This window comes from Manis pentadactyla, chromosome 2 (assembly GCF_030020395.1).
Source record: "Manis pentadactyla isolate mManPen7 chromosome 2, mManPen7.hap1, whole genome shotgun sequence".
NCBI lineage: Eukaryota > Metazoa > Chordata > Mammalia > Pholidota > Manidae > Manis > Manis pentadactyla.
Genome location: NC_080020.1, coordinates 157,962,628 through 157,982,173, shown reverse-complemented (window position 1 = coordinate 157,982,173; position 19,546 = coordinate 157,962,628). Strand labels below are relative to the sequence as shown.

At 44.8% G+C, this 19,546-nt stretch overlaps 1 protein-coding gene across 4 annotated transcripts in view; it reads right to left on the bottom strand.

The window, feature by feature from the left end:
• Positions 1–9,207: 9,207 nt before the first annotated feature.
• Positions 9,208–19,546, bottom strand: part of TTL (tubulin tyrosine ligase) — a 28,117-nt gene continuing 17,778 nt past the window's right edge. For 3 of the 4 annotated variants that reach the window (XM_036905049.2, XM_036905048.2, XM_036905047.2), the window contains exons 6-7: positions 15,962–16,105; positions 9,360–12,814 (exon numbers count right to left, since the gene is read on the bottom strand). In XM_036905049.2, coding sequence (XP_036760944.1) covers positions 12,700–12,814; positions 15,962–16,105 — 259 coding nt within the window. In that variant the 3' untranslated portion in view covers positions 9,360–12,699. Of the gene's footprint in view, positions 12,815–15,961; positions 16,106–19,546 lie in introns of all 4 variants that reach the window. The other variant, XM_057497007.1, reaches the window with a different exon arrangement.

Genomic DNA, 19,546 nt, shown 5'->3' with positions numbered 1-19,546 from the left:
CCGAGTCCTAAGAAGCACTTTTCTCCCCAGAATACGGATTTATCAGGAACTCCCCGCAAATACCTTCCAGATTCGTGTGTGTGTGTGTGTGTGTGATCCATCCCTCTCACAAGTCCGCCTTCACCTAGTTCAGCTGGTAACTTTAATTCCTGTGTCACTTTTAAAAAGTTTTGTTTACGTGTTATGTGCATGTCATCACATGAACCAAGATGTGTGCAGTTGTAACCTGTTCTGCCTTCTCTCCTTCCTTCCAATTGCTCTGTCTAGAGCCTTTAGTACAATGTCGAATAGAAGTGCCAAGAATAGACATCTTTATTTTTTGCCTGATATTGGAGAGAAAACTTTCAGCCTTTCACCATTAAGGACGATGTAGGCTGTGGGTTTTTCCAAAGATGCCTTTTATCAAGTAAATTGCCATTTTATTACTGTTTTTTAAAAATGTTTTTACAAAAAGAATGTTTTCCCAAACGCTTTTTCTCTGTATATTGCTATATGACCATGTGGTTTGTGTCCTTTGTCTTCTAAAAATGATTATATTGATTGAATTTTATGTTAAACATTTGTTTATGTGTGAAACTTTGTAGTCTTAGGATAAATCCTACTTGGTCATTGTGATATAATGAATTATAGAAATACATGTATTTGGTCATTCACAGGAGCAAATATATATATTTCCCAGGTACATTTGGTCTTAATCCAGTTCCTGAAAATACTGCAGTCTTAAAGATGAACCGGGTGCTTTGTCATGTTAATGACAGACTTTGGACCCCAGGTGGGGCTGGAGGTTGAGTCAGCCAATGGCCAATAATTTAATCAATAATAACTGCAATGAAGTTCTCACGAAAAAACTTTAGAAGAGCTTTTCTCTTTCTGTTCAGCTCAGTTGGATCCTGCTTCTCAGTAGGGGGGAACTTTCTCATTGGAGAACCAGAATGCCTCCACATGCCCCAAGTTCGATGTAAGTCCGGGGAGAGGAAATCCTGGGGCAAAATACCTCTAAAAACTGAATTCAGTCACAGGGAGAAATAGCTTAAAACCCGTTTATTACTTACATACTGCAATCCAGGGCCTTCTCTCTCCTCCACTCCGGAAGAAGCAAACCAGCAAGCCAGCCAGCCCCACCCCTTAAACACTCAGGTTCAGACGCGCCCTTGGTTGCCCAGGTAAGTACTCATTGACACAGAGATGAACTTCTATCCTCGCCTGAGGCTTTGCAAATGCGCTAAAACCAGGGGAGATATTCTGGAAATGTTACGATTTTACCCACAGGCCACCCCTCCAGAAATCGCCTTACAATCTACTCGTTCCCCTACTGCAATGGTCGGGGTGAGAAAACTGGAGCATTGTGACCAGACTAATGACATAAGAATAGCAACAGCAATACACTTATGACAATCCTCAAGCCAGAGGATTCAGCGAGGTTCAAAGTCTTATGCAGGTTAACTCCATAGCTCATCCATTCCATAGGCAGACAGTAGCTGAGGGTTCAGAGCAATCATAATGCAGCAGCTGCAGCCAGGGGCACATTCAGGCCATAAGGACTGTAGGAGAAAATAACAAGGGCGATAAGATACATGTTGTAATGACACCAGCATAGCCAAATCAGGTAGGATACATGCAAGGGAGTGGTCTTGGGATAAAACAGTGGCAGGAACTGGATCTTGTCCTGGTCTAGTATACCAGACTTTCACCCCTCTCCCTGTGGGAATTACAGATGAGTCAATATATGGGGCTATGGGAGATACATGCACTGGCCATAGAGATAAAACAACACTTCCCCGCGAGATGCTCTTACCTCCGGGATGTTTTGGGTACACTACCGTGACCTTTGGGGGCCATTCAGCTGTTATTCCAGGAATATATATGAGGCCAGCTTCCAGGCCTTTCCCCCAAGGTGCCAGAAAGGCCAGCCATCACTGGTCCATGTGTCGAAATGTCCAGGGCCAGGTCCATTCAACAGTGTCTCCAGGGCTTAATGCAGTAGGGGCTGGCAGCAGGATGTTGCTCTGCTGGCCATATCCTGGCTTCAATAACTCTTCTTTGGTTTGGACGTACAATTGTATAGGAGAGGCAGCAAGGTGTGTGAGCATATCCACAGGGCGCAAAGCTCCTTTACATGGTTTCTCATTCAAATGCCACAGCACTGTCCATAGGTGAACTGACCAACCCCATAAACTATTAGTGTCCAACTTCAGGCCAGATTTCAACAAACTGTTGTACCTCTCTATCATGCCTGCCCTGGTAGGATTATATGGTACATGAAATTTCCACTTTATTCCTAATTGCTGCACCCATTCTTGTAATGCATGTCCAGTAAAGTGGGTGCTTTGATGGCTGTCAATCACCTGCAGCTAGCCACAGGCTGCAAAGAGACGCTCCCGGCCCCTCTTGGTGGTTTGCTGATCTGCACGATGTGCAGGAAAAGCAACCAATAGTCCAGTAGCTGTGTCAGCACAAGTCATGGCATACTGATACACTTCTGATATGGGCAGAGGCCCAGTATAGTCTATTTGCCACCTGACAAGGAGTATTGCCCCCCTTACTATTGTCCCATGTTGCTGTGGGACTCGGTGTAAGTCCCTCTTAGAGCACACAAGGCACTCCTTTCAGGCACTGCTGACTTCATCAAAGGTCAATGGCAAGCCGCACCGATAAGCTACAGCCTACATTGTCTTCTGCCCCGTGTGCAACAAATACTGGTGTGGCCACTGAGCCACATCAGAGGCAGGCTTTCCTTCTAGCCAGCGCACCTGGGCCAGTGTGTCTGCTTCATCATTCCCTGGGGATGCCAAAGGCAAATGGCCAATCACATGACATACAGTAACAGTCTGACCAGAGGCCCGTAGGTCTTGCCACAACTCTTGCCCCCAAAGGGGCCGGTGATCGACCATCCAATTGGCATGGCACTATGTCAGCAGCCACAGGGTCAAGCCCTGATAAATGGCCCAGATGTCAGTGTAGACAACATGGGGGAAGGCTCCTGGGTGATCATGAGCGATACTGCCTGCAATTCAGCCCATTGACTGCTCTTCCCCTCTCCATCCTCCATCCATATTGTTTCAGTCTTAGGATGGAAAGCCACAGCCCTCCACTTCGGGGGCTGCCTACGACTGGAGCCATCTGTGTACCAAGTATAGGGGCTTCAGGTATAGGGGCTTTTCCCTCCTGATAAGGAGTCTTGGCTACCAAGGACTGAAAAGCAAGTTCTTCCTGCTTTCCACTGGCATAGGTCACTGGCCCCAATAAGTGTTGGAGTTCTCCACTTAAGGGGCTAGTAGAGAGGGCGCTGGGCTGCTGTAAATATGTGCCCCATTTGGTCAGTGTAGGTGTCTGTGTCATGCCACTCCATGGCCTTTGGGTCCAGTCTCATACCCAGCCTGCAATGGGATAGGTGGTTATTACCTTAGTCGGAGCTGTTCCAGCAATGTGTTCCATAGCCAGCAAGGTATGGTACACAGCAGCCAGTTGCTTCTCTCTCAAGGTGTACCAGACATCTGCTCTTTTTCACAGTTGTGACCAGAATCCAATAGGTTGGTGTGTCCATTTAAGCTGCTGCCAAAGGCCCCATCCATAACCATCTTCGGTTACATGAACATCTAGTTCACAGGGCCTTGATGAGTCCATTACACTCAAGGCCTGCATGGCCTTGACTGCTGTCTTAGCAACAATAAAAACAGCTGCACATGTCTCATCCCAGTCCCACCTGATGCCCTTTTGTACCAACCAGTATAAGGGCTTCGGAATTTGTGCCAAGTACAGGATAAACACTTTCCAGTAGCCCAAAAGACCCAAAAACTCTTGTAATACTGCCACAATGGTAGGGGTGGGGAAAGCTTGGACCTTGTCTATAACTGCTTCAGGAACAACTTTAGTTTTACCCGACCAGACAACTCCCAAGAATTTCACAGACAAACCAGGTCCCTGAACCTTGGTGCTGTTCACAGCCCATTCTTTTTCCTATAGATGTTGCAACAGTCTAGGAACTGCCCCTTCTAAATCTGAAAGAGAATCAGACGTGAGCATAATATCATCAATGTAGTGATACAACCACACTGTTTGCGGTTTCTTCCATGAGGCCAAGTCCTGGGCTACAAGTCCATGACAGACGGTGGGACTGTGGAGGTATCCCTGTGGAAGGATGGTGAAAGTCCATTGCCAGCCTTCCCACTTGAAGGCAAACTGTTCCTGGCTTTCCTGTGCTATGTCAATAGAGAAAAATAGAGAAGAAAGCATTAGCAAGATCTACAACATAATGATACGTTCCCAGTTCATGGCTGAGGGTGTCCAGAATGGCTTCTATAGAGGGGACAGCAGCATGCAAAGGAGGTGTGATTTTATTCAATTCCCTGTAGTCCACAGTCATACATCAGGAGCTGTCTGGCTTTCTCACTGGCCACACTGGGGAATTAAAAGGACTATGAGTGGGCTTTATGATGCCCGCCCTCTCCAACTCCTGCAGAGTTTCTCCTATTTCCTTGTGTACCCCAGGCAATTTATATTGCTTAGTATTTGTCACCCGTCGAGGTACAGGCAGAGCTGCAGGTGGGTGCTTAGCATGCCCCCAGAACTGCCTTTACCCCAGATACCCTCAGTCTGAACTCACCCACAGTGGTCTGTAACCACAAGCCCTGCAGGATATCTACCCCCAAAATATATTCAGGGATGGGAGAAATGTATACTCCTTGGGGGTAAATGTCCTATCCCCAATGAGATTTGGGCTTTCTTCACTCTAATTGCCTTACCCCCATAGCCATCTATCACAGCAGGGGTCCCAGGAAAATGCTCAGGGTTGCCATGAATCAGAGAACATTCAGCTCCTGTGTCCACCAGCACCAGGACATGTTGTACATTCACAGGGGACCAATGAATTGCTAATTCTACATATGGCGTCTGGTCCCCACCATGTCCTCTAAGGTAGGGACTTTGACGCCCACCCCTCAGTTGAACTGCAATGTGTAAAACATCGTTATTGTTATACATATATAACATACACTCTTGCATTTGGTGTTGGAGGAGAGGGAATAGCAGTCATGATATCCTTTTCACATGTTACTGTATTTGGCTTGATAGTGTAATGATTTTTATTTACAGTCCTAAGAGATACTGGTCTGTTGTTTTTCTTGTGATGTCTTTGGTTTTGGTATCAGAGTACTAATAGTGACCTCATAGAATGAGTTGGAAGGTGTTCCCTCCTGTATTTTGGAAGAGGTTGTGAAGGTATGGTGTTAATTCCTTTAACATTTGGTAGAATTCACCAGTGAAGCTATCTGGACCTGGACTTTTCCCTGTGGGAAGTTGTTTTATTTGTTAATTCAATCTCCTGTTAGACCTGTTCAGATTTTCTTTATCTTCTTGAGTGACCTTCATTGGTTTTGTGTCTTTCTAAGACTGTGCTCATCATATAGGCTATCTAGTCTGTTGGCATACTGTTGTCCATAGGATTCCCATATAATCCTTTTTATTTCTGCTATAGTAATTTCCCCTTTTTCATTTTGTATTTCACTAATGTTTTTTTTTTTTCTTGGTCAATCTAGCTAAAGGCTTGTCAATTTTCTTAATCTTTCAAAGCACCATTTTTGGTCTCATTGATTTTCTCCATTGTTTTTCTGTTTTCCATTTCTTTTCACTCTAATCTTTATTATTTCTGTTTATGTTGGACTCAATTTACTCTTCTTTTTCTAGTTTCTAAAGGTAGAAGATAAGTTATTGATTTCAGATCTTTTTTTAATGTAGTCTTTTACAGTTACACATTTTTCTCTAGGCTTGGCTTTAGCTGCATTCTATAACTTTTGGTATGTTGTGTCTTCATTTCATTTATCTCAAAGTACTTCCTAATTTCCATTGTGACTTCTTTCTTTGATCTATTGGTTATTAGAACTGTGTTTTTAATTTCCACATATTTGTGATTTTCCAAATTTCTTTAATAATTCCTAATATATTCCATTGTGGTCAGAGACTTATGTACTATGATTTAAATCATTATTAATTTATGGAGGCTTTATGGTCCAGCATATCGTTTATTCCAGAGAATGTTCCATGTGCACTTGAGAAGAATGTGCATTTTGCTATTGCTGGGTGAAGTATTCTATAGATTTTTGTTAGATCTAGTTGGTTTATAGTGTTTGCTATTTCCATTATGATCTTCTGACTAGTTGTTCTATCCATTACTGAAAATGGAGGATGGAAAATTTAGACTATATTGCTGAATTGTCTCTTTCTCTTATCAGTTCTGCCAGGTCTTATTTCATGTATCTTGGGGCTCTGTTACTAGGTGCATACATTTATAACCATTATATCTTCCTGATGAATCAATCCTTTATCATTAAAACAAGTCTTTCTTTGCCTCTCTTTTTTTTCTTAGAGCCTATTTTGTCTAATATTATTTTGGCCACTTAAACTCTCTTTCAGTTATTATTTGCATGGTATATCTTTCTCCTTTTTACTTTCATTTATTTGCATCTTTGAATCTACAGTGTGTCTCTTGTAGGTGGCACAGTTGGGTCATGGTGGTTTTTTTTTTTATTTTTCCAACCTCTGCCTTTTGATTGGAGTGTTTAACCAAATGAAATTACTGATAAGGTAGGATTTATGTCTGTCATTTTGCTATTTACTATGTGCCGTATACCTCCCCCATTCTTTCATTACTGCCTTTTCTTTTGTTAAAGATATTTCTAGTGTAACACTTTAATTCCTTTATCTTTTTTACTGTATGTTTATTATCTTAGTAGTGGATGTGTTGGTATAGATCTCTGTGAGTCTACCCTTAGAATGTTTTTAACCTTTTGGACACATTTTAATTTTTTCATCAAAGTTGGGATGTGTCTGGCCACTATTTTTTCCAATGTTTTCTGCCCCTTTCTCTACTCTCTTCTAGGACTCCTGTTAATGTATATGCTGGTATACATATATGTCTCTGGAGCACTGCTCATTTTTCATTTTTTTCTTTCTGTTCTTCAGACTGGAAGATCTCAGTTTACTTCAGAGTCAATAATTCCTTCATTTGCCAGATCAAACCTGTTTTGAACACCTCTGCTGAAATTTTCATTTGCATTTTTGCACTTTTCAATGCCAAAATTTCAACTTGGTTCTATTTAAAAAATAATTTCTCTGTAATGATATTCTCTCTCTGTGGTGACATCACTCTTATCATTCTTTTGGTTCTTTAAACATATTTTAAATAGATGATTTAAAGTCTTTATGTAATAGGGCTTCCTTGAGGATGGTTTCTTCTGCCTTTTCCCTCTAAAGGCTATATATATATATATATATATATTTTTTTTGCATGGCCCATAATTTGTGTTGAAAATTGGAACATCTTAATAATATAGTGAGGCCACTTTGGAAACAAGATACTCTGCCCTCTCTTGTGTTTATTGTTGTTGCTTTTTATATGTAGTGACTTTGCTGAACTAATTCTGTAAAGCCTGTTTTCTTTGATGTGTGTGGTCACTGAAGTCTCTGCTCAGTTATTTTAGTGGTCAACTAATGACTGAACAGTGATTCCTTAAAGGTTTGGAAGCAGTTATCTCCCAGTCTTTGCCAAGAGGCTGTGTGTGTGTGTTTGTGCATGCAGATGTGTGTGCATGCAGATATGCATGTTGGGTGTGCCTTCATGCTCAGGCAAGCAGTTTACAGCTTTGCCCTAGCCTTCATTTCCTGCTTGTGCAGATCCTCCTGGTCAGACAGGTGAAAGCTGAGAGAACTCAGGTCTCCCCTGGCCATACAGCCCTATGTATGTGTGTGGCCTTCTGTATTCTTAGGAATATGTTGAAGCTTTTCAAAACTTCCTATGGACATCTCATTCCACATCTTCTAAGATTTTTGGTCAGCTTTTTGTTCTACTAGAGCCATCTCAGGAAGTTGAGATGTTAAACAATTACTGCTGATTGTTTTTAACAAATGCAACTGGGGAAAAGACTGTTCACACTGGACATATGCTGAAAAACATCAAGTAAAGACAAGCCTTACAATGAGGACTTACATGGCGCTGCCAGATGGGTCAAATAATTCACTTGGGAATGGGGCTTTGGAGGAGCTTCCACCCATTCTGTACTCCAACAGCTGCTATGCTTCACCATGATTGTTGGGCTTTGGGGATAAAAGTTTCCTGGATTGTTGCAGCCTTTGGTTAATTTCCAGACCATTTTTGCCAGTGTTCTCATGATTTTTAAGGAAGACAGTATTCTCGGTTTTTATTCTACTATCCCCATTGATCTCCTCTCATGCTAATTTTGAAAAGGAATTTTGCTTGCAGCACTCTTCAAGTTGTGCCACCAAGTGTACCATGGAATAGGGGCTCATTTTCTTTTGCTTTTAGGGGTGCTTTGGGGAAAACCTCATTAAAATATCACTGGACCTCTGGGGCCATGGGAGAACTTTGTGTTCCTTAGGGAGAAGGGGTAGCTACTAACAGTAAATGGAACTAGCCTCTAAGAGAAGTCTCCCAATGGCTTTGAACCTGTCCACTCTCAGCATTCTAAGTAGCTGCCTGCCCGGGTCCATGTCTGCCCTGCACCCTGCCTATGCAATCTCCACTGAGTCTGGTGGGTGTGTGTCAGGTCACATCAGAAACTTGTTTGGGTTGGGGTGCCTAAGCAAGAGTTTCTATTTCTTCTCTGTGCCAGATGTTTATGGAGTGAAGACAGCCATAGAAAGCAGGCCAGCTGTTCATGGGAAAGAGCCCAACACATTCAGTCTCATCACACAAGAAGTTACAAGTTAATTACAGTTTACATAAATGAAGCCCTTTCTATCCGCAAGACTAAATGCCTGAGGTCTGTGAGACTTACGGTACTTAAATACCTGGTTTTTGTGAAGTTTTAGTAAGGGCTTTTTGGCCTTTTGGCCAATTGTAGAAGTAGACTCATTTCAGAAGCCCCTCTACCTTCACTCCATGTTTAAAGCATACATTAACTGCCCTTCACAACCATGGGTCTCACCTCACAATTTGCATCGATTCAGAAAATGCACAAGATGTGAGAAATGATGGACTGGATTTTAGCAGCTGAAATTGTTTCAACGCTTCACCTTGGAGCAGCTCATCACAATTTTAAAGGACAATCTGTTGGCTTATGTATTGAGTAAATGCTGGGGCCAGCAAACAGTGCGTAGATCTGGCTTGTTTTTGTTTGACCTATAAGGTTTGTTTTTTTAAAAACATTTTTTAAAAGGAAGAAAAGAACAAGAAAATGCAACAGAGAACCTATATGGTTTGCAAATTCTAGAATATTTACTATCTGGCCCTTTACATAAAAAGTCTGTCTACCTCCAGATAACAGAATCATGGTCAAATAACCAGTGAGATTCTTGGACAGTCGATACCTGAAATAAGATGATAGAACCAAAGGGGACACAAACACTTGAAATATCATTACTTTAATGCTCCAGGCATTTTAAACATTCATAAATTGTCTCATTTCAGAATTCATTTCCTCTTAGGTACAGATTTGATGTCCAGGATCAGACACACACACATCCCTGACTTCTCTACAGTCCTCACATGCTGTAGGGGACATCCTATGGTACCTTGTCCTCTCTAGTAGAGCCCCCAGCACACCCACAACAGGACTGGCCCACCCCTAGTTGACTCCACCTCTACTGTTCATGAAAACACACTCAGGCTTCACTGCTGCTTGTGGTTCTGTGGATCCTGTAGGTTTCCAGCATGACTAGACAATCCAAGTCTGTGATAAACATCCTGAGGTCTTGCTAGTGGAATGTCACATCCTGTCAGCTGGTAAGTATGCCAGCACCGGCTGCACTGTATCACACAGATGCTGAGCCACTTCAACCTTCTGGGTCAAACGGCCTTGACAATTACCACAGGAGTTAGGTGTGGGGGAAGGGGCTTTTCTTTCAATAATTAGTGACTTCTGCACATATTTAGCAGATGGATAAATCCTGCTTACATTTGCCATCAAGGCTTTATCAGCCACTTAGGTACACAAAAGCACTTCTGAGTTTCCATGTGCTGTGATAAGCAAGGAGAGAACCTAACCTGCTCAGAATTTGCCACACTATGGACGCACTCCCAACATCTGGTCGTGCTTCAGTGCCTGTCCTTGCAAATGGAAGTCTTTAGAAAGTGCTGGCCTTTGCGTGATTCTTCTAAGGTAATAATGTGTCTGTCCTTCTTCCTCAAGCAGTGGTTCAAGGCATCTCAAAGCATACTGATGCCTGAGATTCTAACGTAATCAGTCAGGGGCAGGGGAGAGGTGGAAGGTGGGGACATCATCACATTTTTACAGCTTCCCAAGTGATTCCAGCATATGGTCAGCTGGAATCCTTGGTACTAAAGGGTCTTGAATCTTCCTAATTTCATCTGCCCTCACTAAAAGCCCTTGAGGTAGTCCCTGGGTCAGGCAACCATGTCGTCCATGAGATTAGAAACTAAGGCACAGAGAGGTTAGCGGGCTTGTTTAACACTGCAGCCAAATGAGAGCCAAAACTGGATAAGCACCATCTCCAAATAGGTAACTCCTTCTCCCCCAGCAACTGGTGACATGTACACAGACTACATGTAGGACAACTGACTGCCGAGTGAGGCATGACCATCTGTGCCAAGGACATCATGGAAGGGTATGGAGCAGTTCAGAGCCAGCCACCCACCTGATCAGAAATAAATGCCTAAGACTTGCTTGAAATGATGTGCAGAATGAAGCATCACTCTCTTTTTAAAGCCTTACTTCCCTCATACATGCTGTTGACTCAGTTTTCTTAGAAACTCCATCGAGATCCAGACTTCCTGACATCTGAATTCTTAGTTCTGCCACTATAAGAACTGAAACACTATCTGATGTCCCTGTAATTTAATTCCAAACATTTGTGACAAATCTGCATTCACATAACAATACAGAAGCTTCCCTGCTTTCCCCATCACCAGACCACACAGACTTCCCAAGGACCCAGCACCTTACCTTTCTTAACGGGTGTGCACCTTGCCATGATATTCTCAGAAGTTTCCAAACGCTAACCCAGCAGCTGCCTTGGGCCTCCAGGATTGATTTTTACCACTGACTTTTTTTATTTTGCTCTGGATACAAACTTCATTATCTGTATTTTGGGTACCCACCAGGTCTTCTGTTTTGTAATTCCAAATTCCCACAAAAGCCAACCCTGCTGGGCCTTTCTCCACCCCAACAACCCGACAAAATGCCTGCTCACCCAACACCCATTGCTGCACCTACTAAACAGTTTTTGTACTATTCCTTTTTTCACTGTGAGCGCCCATCTCATGCTTGACGGCATGCTGGCTGCTGCGTCTCTTAAAGTCTCCCGACTACAGGACTCATTTTCTTGTGCCAAACAGAAATGACTAATGGAGCACACACAGGCAGGAAGGAACACCACACCACGCCTGGAGGAGGGTACCTTCTCAAGGGGTCTGCTGTGAACCCAGGTACACCTGAGGACCTGTTCACTCAGCTCACACTGAACAGAAATTCCCTGCTTAGTGACGTGACCTCCTGAAAAGTCTACAGTATATTCTTCAATCCAGTAAGTGGCAACTACACCTCAGGACACATTTATTGGCTTACAAGATGCTGTGTGGAGCTCTGAAACCACTTCTTTCCCACTTTAGGAGACTGTCCCAGGCAAGACATACACTCATTCAGAGCCTCTCCCTGATGTCAAAGCACAAGCAGGCAGAGAATCCTCCCTGGAACAAACCTGCAGAAGGTGCCTGGAGAGCAAGGGAACAAAATGGGGGAGAGCCATCTGTGTCTGGGCCAGTGCCACCTGAAGCCAGGGGAAGCCTGCCTCTCCTGACCCCTACAGGCATTTTTACAAAGATTAAAACAAAAAAAGGGGGTGGGGATGGGGGACAAAGGGAACTTTGCAAAAGTGCATGTAGAATTCTGATTAAAACAAAGATAAGAGAATCATCTAATTTCAGTGACCCACCACACCCAACTATTAAGTAAAGAAGACACGTTTTTTCCTCTCTCATGCTTATTTGATGCTTACAGGTTTGCGGCCAACTTGCTGCTTGGTTCCTAAAACATGCAGAGAGCAGCGTTAGCTATCTGGTGCCCAGCCCACACCAACCCTGACAGCTGACTGGCTGGACGCCATCAGGAGCAGGATGAGAAGAACCCCCCCTTTGCTGCGAGGCATTATACAGCCCCAAACCGAGGACTGCTGGTGCGTGCTCGTCCAGGTTTCATGGGCAGAGCGTCGTGGAGGGGGCAAGCAGGGAACACATCAGCGACCTCCCAAATGCTATGACACCCCATGCCTGTCTCGGACAGAAGGGTTTCAGCTGGGCATGGGGCTAAGGCACTAAGGCTGCAGCAGGGGGACAGCCACCAACCAGAGGCCCAGCGGTCTGCAATCCCCGGGCAGGAGAGGCACTGCACACGAGGCTGCCTTAGGATAAAAGTCAGATTTCTTTAAGCGTGGGAACTTAAAATCATCAGATCGCTGTCTCTTCGCCTTAGAAGAATATTTTGCTCTCTGCTCAGAGCAACTGGCTGCATTTCCAAGTCTCAACAGCAGCCCTGAGAGCTCTGCCTGGGATCCCCAGAGCAGCCACTCCACACGGAAACTGCTTTTCATCTCATACTGCCTCTTCCATCACGTCTTTGCCAGCTGCCTCTCTTTCTGCCACTGTGGCTTTATACTGAGCAATCCAGACGTCTCACCGACCCCCGGAGCAGGGCCCCGTGCTTCCTCCGGCAGCTCTGGGCACCTCCCTCGTCACAGCTTGGTGAATGCAGCTGGCTGGGTCTGCTGCTGGTCTGCGTCTGGGGGCGGAAAGACACTGCAGATGGCTATGTCCACAATGCCCTGGCACAGTTCTGCATAAAGCTTCCTGAAATAGGTAAAAAAAATAGCATTGAAGATGATCATCAAAGTGCAAGCAAAGAATAAAAGTTCTTTCCACCAGAATATGCCCTAGATATTTCATCTCCTGACCACATTTGTAAAACTGGTTTTCACTGTACATACAAATGCTGCAGGAGGCCCTATATGAGGATAAAGCAAACCCGTAACAAACATTTCTGGAAGATGTGAGAGGTGAACACACAGACAGCTTCTGCTCTGGCAGGAAGGACAGGCCATTACAGTGGAGTCTAAGAGCCATCCTGTCTGTCTGTGGTGGGTGCACATGGAGGGGAAGCATCCACTCGGTGTGGTCCAGATGTTAGGAAATGCCCAGGACTGACAGCAAAGCTGAGTCCTGGAGAATGAGTGAAGCCAGGGAGTGGATGACAGGGTGGAAGAAGAGGGGAGACAGATCCAGGAACAGAGAGGGGTGGCGGGGAGGGCAGTGCAGACGGAAGGCATAGCATGCGCCTTGTGCCAAGGAGAAAGAGCTCAGGGTTTCTGTGGCAGTGGGTCACTGCAGTGAGGCTGGAGACAAGGCCAGGGCTGGGCACTGTAGGGCCCTGATGCTGTCCAGTTGGTCTGGACTCCGTCCAGAGCCCATGGAACCACCGAAGAAGAAAAGTTAAGGAACAAAACCTCCTGTCCAGTCTCCAGAGCAGCTGTGTGGCCCTTCATCTCCCATGGCCACTTACCCCTACAGGACTTCTGCCCATTTCATGGGGCAGCACATGAGTCCCCAGAACCGGCTCTCTCAGGACCAACTCTAACCTGAAAATCCAGAGATGGGGTCCGAAGAGGAAACCCACATCTGAGATGATGCTCTGGGCTAGATGTGCCCCCACCAACTCACTCAAGACACATCTGGAATCCGGGAAGCTGGAGCCAAGGGCAAGAGGCAGGCCAGCCAGGCCTAGAGGAACAGAGGTCTTCATGTACTGACCGACTCCTGGAGGCTATATGCCAATCTCCACTCAACATCTAATACAATGGCAAACCCCAGTCAGCATCCTCCCCATCACAGAACCTTCTCTCCCACCGTCCCTTTTTGCCACCCTTGAAGCTGGTACTTCTGTGTCCCAGCCTCTTGTAAGGCCCCCTGGGAGGAAAGCTCTTGAAAAGCCCTGCTTCCGTGATCACTGCGGGAAAGCTGCACCTGCGGGCTAACTTTCGTCTGTCCTGCCAGATGCCTGCTCTTCCTGTTTTCCCCCCTCTCCCCAGTTCCCCAGCCCCACCCCTCTGTCTACTCATATCAAGTCCTGTTTTCAACTGTTCAGCGTGGCCAAGCCACGCAGCCTCCCACTTCTGAAGGGACCATGACAAAGAGGCCTGTGGCGGGGTGTCAGGGCAAGAGCAGAGAACCCAGTTAGAAGGCTCTTTGCAAAAGCCTCCACAGCGATGGAGGCCACATGGGAGGGCAGGGCAGCAGGAGCAGAAGGTAGACGCAGAACAGGCAAGGCCCCGAGGGACAGGACCGAGGAGGCCAGGGAGGGGGCACGGGGTCTCTGCCAGGATGCCGGCTGTTGCTCCCGGTAGAGGGAGAGGGACATGCACTGAGGTGGGCGAGCCTGGGGGGAGGTGCCCCTGCGGATGTCACACATCCACACACAGCCTTGCAGGAGCCTGGGGGGGCAGGTGCAGACACCAGTCTGAACACCCAGCGGCGATGTAAGTCGGAGGATCTAAAATCGTGACACTGAATTTCATCCGTGCAGAGGAGGTGTGACTGAGAGAGCGCTGAGGCACTGGCTCGGGCTGGCAGTGAGGAGCAGGAGCCCGTCTGGCCCATGCCTCCTCAGGTCCTCTGGGTACAGGGTGTGCCAGAAGCCCTGCACAAGAGCGGCCCAGCCGAGCGGGGTCAGCTGCCTCCAGTGCCACTGACAGGTCCAGGGAGGGAAGGACAGAAAGGGCCACTGGACACATCAGTGTGGACTTAGCTGGAGTCCCGCCCAGGACAATGCCTGTGGGGTGGCCGGGATGGAAGCCAGCCAGAAGCAGACCAGAGCAGGACCGGGAGCAGAGGAAGAGAAAACCGCTTTCCACGGCATGGCTGTGCATAGAGAGGCAATCTGGCAATCTGCTGTGCGCACATCCTGATGGGAACTATGGCAAAGAGGGAGAAAGGAGGACTCTAATGGAGGAGGCAAGGGTGGGGGGCAGGGGACAGCGGGTCTAGAGCCCAGTGCAGGGCTGAGCCTCAGCTCTCGAGGACGGGAGGAAATGGACCTGTGGAGGCAGGCACGGCCATTTGCTCTCCTCCACCCTTTAGACCATGTCCTCCTTCAGAGCTCAGTTCAAACGTCACCTGCCAATAGGGACCTTTGCTCAATTATATTACCCTTACCATCCCTTATAAAAGGTTGTCCCAGTCTGCAATCTCTGTTCGCCTAGTCCTCCCCCTGCCCAAGGCATCCTTCACAATGGTGACCCAGGGCCCAGCGTGGGGACTGGTGGGCTGGGGATGGCTGAGGAGTCCCAGTTAGCTGCGGGGACGGGCATATGGCTTCACAGGGCAGTCCCAACTTGCCTTTCCACCTTCCTCTGTCCTTGGTCCAGGACACTCACACTACACTGTGGCCAGGCTCCTCCCAGGGGCACAGAGGCTCTCCAGAACGGATTCTGTTCATCTGTGCATCTCCCAGAGAGCCTGGCACCAAGCAAGGGCCCCGAGCACTGTGGCCCCTTTCTGTAGGCTCTGCACCCTCTTGGCACCAGTGACACTTGCCTTACCTCCCAGCCCTGCACCATGGGTTCTGTGGTGCTCTCTCGGACACTTCCTGACCAGGAGGCCCCTGACCTCTGGCTCATCACTGTCTCTCTGACCCACAAGACCTGCTCACTCAACTGGTCATAAAAGAGGGTCTCCTCTGGCAGTTACAAGCTTTGTTTGAAACCCTCATAGCAGCTACCACAGACCTGAGCTCAGACAACTGCTGAACCCACATGGGGAAACGGGAAAGGAGGTGGCTCAGCAAAGCCCCTCTGCTGGCCAGGGTCCTGCCAAAGGTCTCTAGCAGCAGTCGAGGGACCCACGGTCCAACACTTTGGTAAGAGGAGTGCCCCACCTTGCCCACCAGGCAATCCCCACTGCGGACCACCTTCCTGCTTGTCAAACACTGGTGTTCAGGCTTACTGAGCACAAGCAGGGGCTCCGTTGACCTCAATGAGCCAGACCTTCAGCTCCTCATCCACCATGAAGTCGAAGCCAAAGAGCTGGAAGCTCTGGTAGGGGAGATGCCTGGTGCTGATGGCGGGCTCCACGCTCATGAGGCAGCTTCTGCGGGCAGAGCAAAGGAGCTCGCTGAGGATGGGGGAATGGGAGATGTGGGGAGATGACTTTATAGCAAATGTGCCAGCAACGGCTTTGCTTTAATTGTCTCTTAAATATATTACCAATAGCTCATTCAAGACAATGCTACTCCTCAAGCTATTTGTTAGAAAACTCCACAACCAGTCATGTTCTTCCAGGTAGAGCCTGGTTTCCCAACACAGTGCTGAGTGGCTGGGGCCCCTGTAAAAGTGGAGTCCTCTGACAGGAGGGCTGCTGCCACATTTGTTCATAATAAACAAAACACTTCCGTGTATTTTTCTGTATTAAAGAAATGGACTCCCATTTGGTAAAGAGCAGAATTTGCAATATATTTAGCCTCATTCATTTATTTCACTATTTCCAGTTTTAATGCCAAATCATTATTAATGGAAAGACTTAAGAATTGTGTACATTGAAACTAAAAATGCAAATGCAGAACAGAATTAGTATTAATATCAACCACTGTTTGAAAAAACTGGAAAAACCTCAGAAAAAATGAAACACAGAAGAAATTTGGAAGCAAATCTCAGAAACAAACTGAGTAAGCACGCGAGGTCCAGGGTCAGGCTGCCGAGGCCAGAATCTTGAAGTTTTTTAGCCTCTTTGAGCCAAACGTTGATTTCCTTATCCATAAAGTCAGGGGTAAAAATAATGGCTACTCCCATTGCTGAGGTGGTTCTATGAGATAATTACACAGGGAACTTATGAATAATAAATATTATCTAGTACCACCATCCTAGAAAACCTATGCCATTTCTGTTTTATGAAGATTTTCTCTGATTTTTCCCTCCACTAAATGTTGGGGCAAAATACCTATTTTAGCATAAAGTCTGCTATGCTGACTCTCAGATTACCAGAGATAGCTGTCCTCCTACACAACTGTATATTTAGAAGGAAAAAGTGCTGGGAACTGGCTTCTATGTGACTAACTCTGAGATGTATCCATACAGGCAGGTTTGGGCTCATGATTTTAAAGATTTGAAGCCTCCTAGAGCCAGGGTCTCGCTCCCCTCACAACCTTCTACCATTTTACCCACCCTGGCATCAATTTTCTTTTCTTTCTTTTCCCCCAAAAAGCAAAGTATTTCTATAATGTTTAACCCTTTCAAAACAATTTAGGGCAGTTAGCCATTTAAGAATCAATTGGAATCAGAATTTCTTCTCCTATTTATCTTTGACCTGCACTGGCAAACCACATATCATGTTTTGTTTTTTGTTTTGTTTCTGTATCTTACCTCTATCTCTGAGAAAATACCCTTAATTTTGTTTTAATTGAAACACCTTTTAAAATATAATTAAGAAAAAATGTTCAATTGAATAGAAGCTCATGGTAAAAAAAAGAAAAAGGAAAAAAGAGAGGAAAAGACCCAACAATGCTAAAGAAAAAAAGCAAAAGAAGTATTATGCTCCATCGCATAAAAGAAAAGTAGAGATCCAGGATGAAATCAAAATTAAATATTATTTTTTTCATCTGCCGGAAGCTCAAGATTAATAATAACTCACCTTAAAATAATGTTTTTAATCATTGGAGATTTTAAAATGCTCCTATTTTTTCAGCTGGAGTGGGAGGTTAGGAGGAGGCCGGCTGGGAATAAAAACCCATGAAGGCAGTTAAGAGTATTTATAGCACCAAAGCGGCAACTCTCTTGGACCTGAACAGAACAATGAGGAGGAGGGGATGTAGCAAATATCTAATAATCTTTTGCCTAAGGAATTCTTCCTTAGCATACTTGATTTATTTGGTGTCAGAATCTAACCTCCTATAATCCCTGAAGACCTGGGACCCTGAGCCCTATAATTGTTCTGCTAGATTCTATGTAAAAATGTATTAAGGAAAAAGCCTCAGTCATTGTGACAGAACGGTAACGATAGGGCAGATAATAAACTAACAGAACAGAATGGAGATCCCAGAGCAGACGCTCACATAAACAGCTACCTGATTTTATAACAAAGGCATATCAAAATGCAGTGGGAGAAGCACAGCCTTATGCACAAATGGTCCTGGGTCAATGGGATAGCCATGAAACCTGACACAGAACAATTCAGGTAGATTACAGGGCTAAGATATTACAGATACAACTATGATGTCCATCAGCTATACAGCAGTAAAAAAGGCTGCGTTACTGCTATGAGCAACAATATGGATGATACTCATAGAAACAATAGTGAAAAAAGTTGAACACGAACAGTAAATGCAGTATACTTCCATTTACAGAAAGTATAAGAACGAGCAAAAGGAATCAATGATGAAAGTTAGAAGAGTGGCTTTGTCTGGGAGTTTAGGGAGTCTTCTGGGGTGCTATCCTGATTCCGTTACAAGTAGGTGAGTGTATGCATAAGGAAAAATTCACAATGCTGTATACTTAAGATTTGCGGACTTTATGCATGCTATACCTCAATTTTAAAAAATCTCTACTGGATTTAGTAAACTATAATAAATGAATAATAGCACTAAAAAATTATTTCCAGCCATAGTAAGAAACAGGACTGAGGGAAAAGCAGAAATAAGACCTATAAGCCAGGGATGGCAAACTTTTCTACGTAGGGTCAGATAGGAATTATTTTAGTTTTGCAGGCTATATAAGGTCTCTGTTACAGTCTATTTCTTCTAAACCTTTTAAAAATGTAAAAACTATTTTTACCTCATGGGCTACACAAAAACAAGCTGTAGGGTGGATTTGGCCCCTGTGGCATAGTTTGCTAACCTCTGCTATAAGTAATGCAGATCTTAGAGTAATCTGATAAGGAACAGTCATTAATATGTTCAAGAAAATATAAAACAAGTGGGAGAATTCCACAAGAGAACTGTAATCTAAAAAAAAAGAGAGAGAGTCAAATGGAAATTCTAGAAATGAAAAGTACAATAGCTAAAATAACTCGATAGCTGAATTTAACAGCAGACCTTAACAGTTTTTAACTTTTTAAAATAGGTTTCAATAGTTGAAGGAAGAGATAAAATGATACATTAAAAACCATAGGAGAAATGTGAGACACAATGAAAAGGATTACTATCCATGTAATTAGACCCAGAAGGAAAGAAGACTGGCACAAAAGCCATAATTGAAAAGATAATGGCCATGAAAATTCCAAAACAGATAAAATATCTGAAGCCACAGATTTAAGAAGCACTGTGACACCTATGCAAGAATAAGTATGAAGGAAACTATACACATTTCACAGTGTTTTATAAAAGTCAATAAAAATTTCTCTTAAAAACAGAGAAAAGATACATTAAGAGCAAAACTAAGATTTTGGCTCAACAGAAAAGACAGAAACCAGAAGACAATGATATTCCACCTTCAAAGTGCTAAAAAAAACCCTGCTGATCTAGAAATTACATAATGAAATCATTAATTCCCCAAAAAAGAGATAATAACTCTAAATGCATATATATCTAACAACAAATCT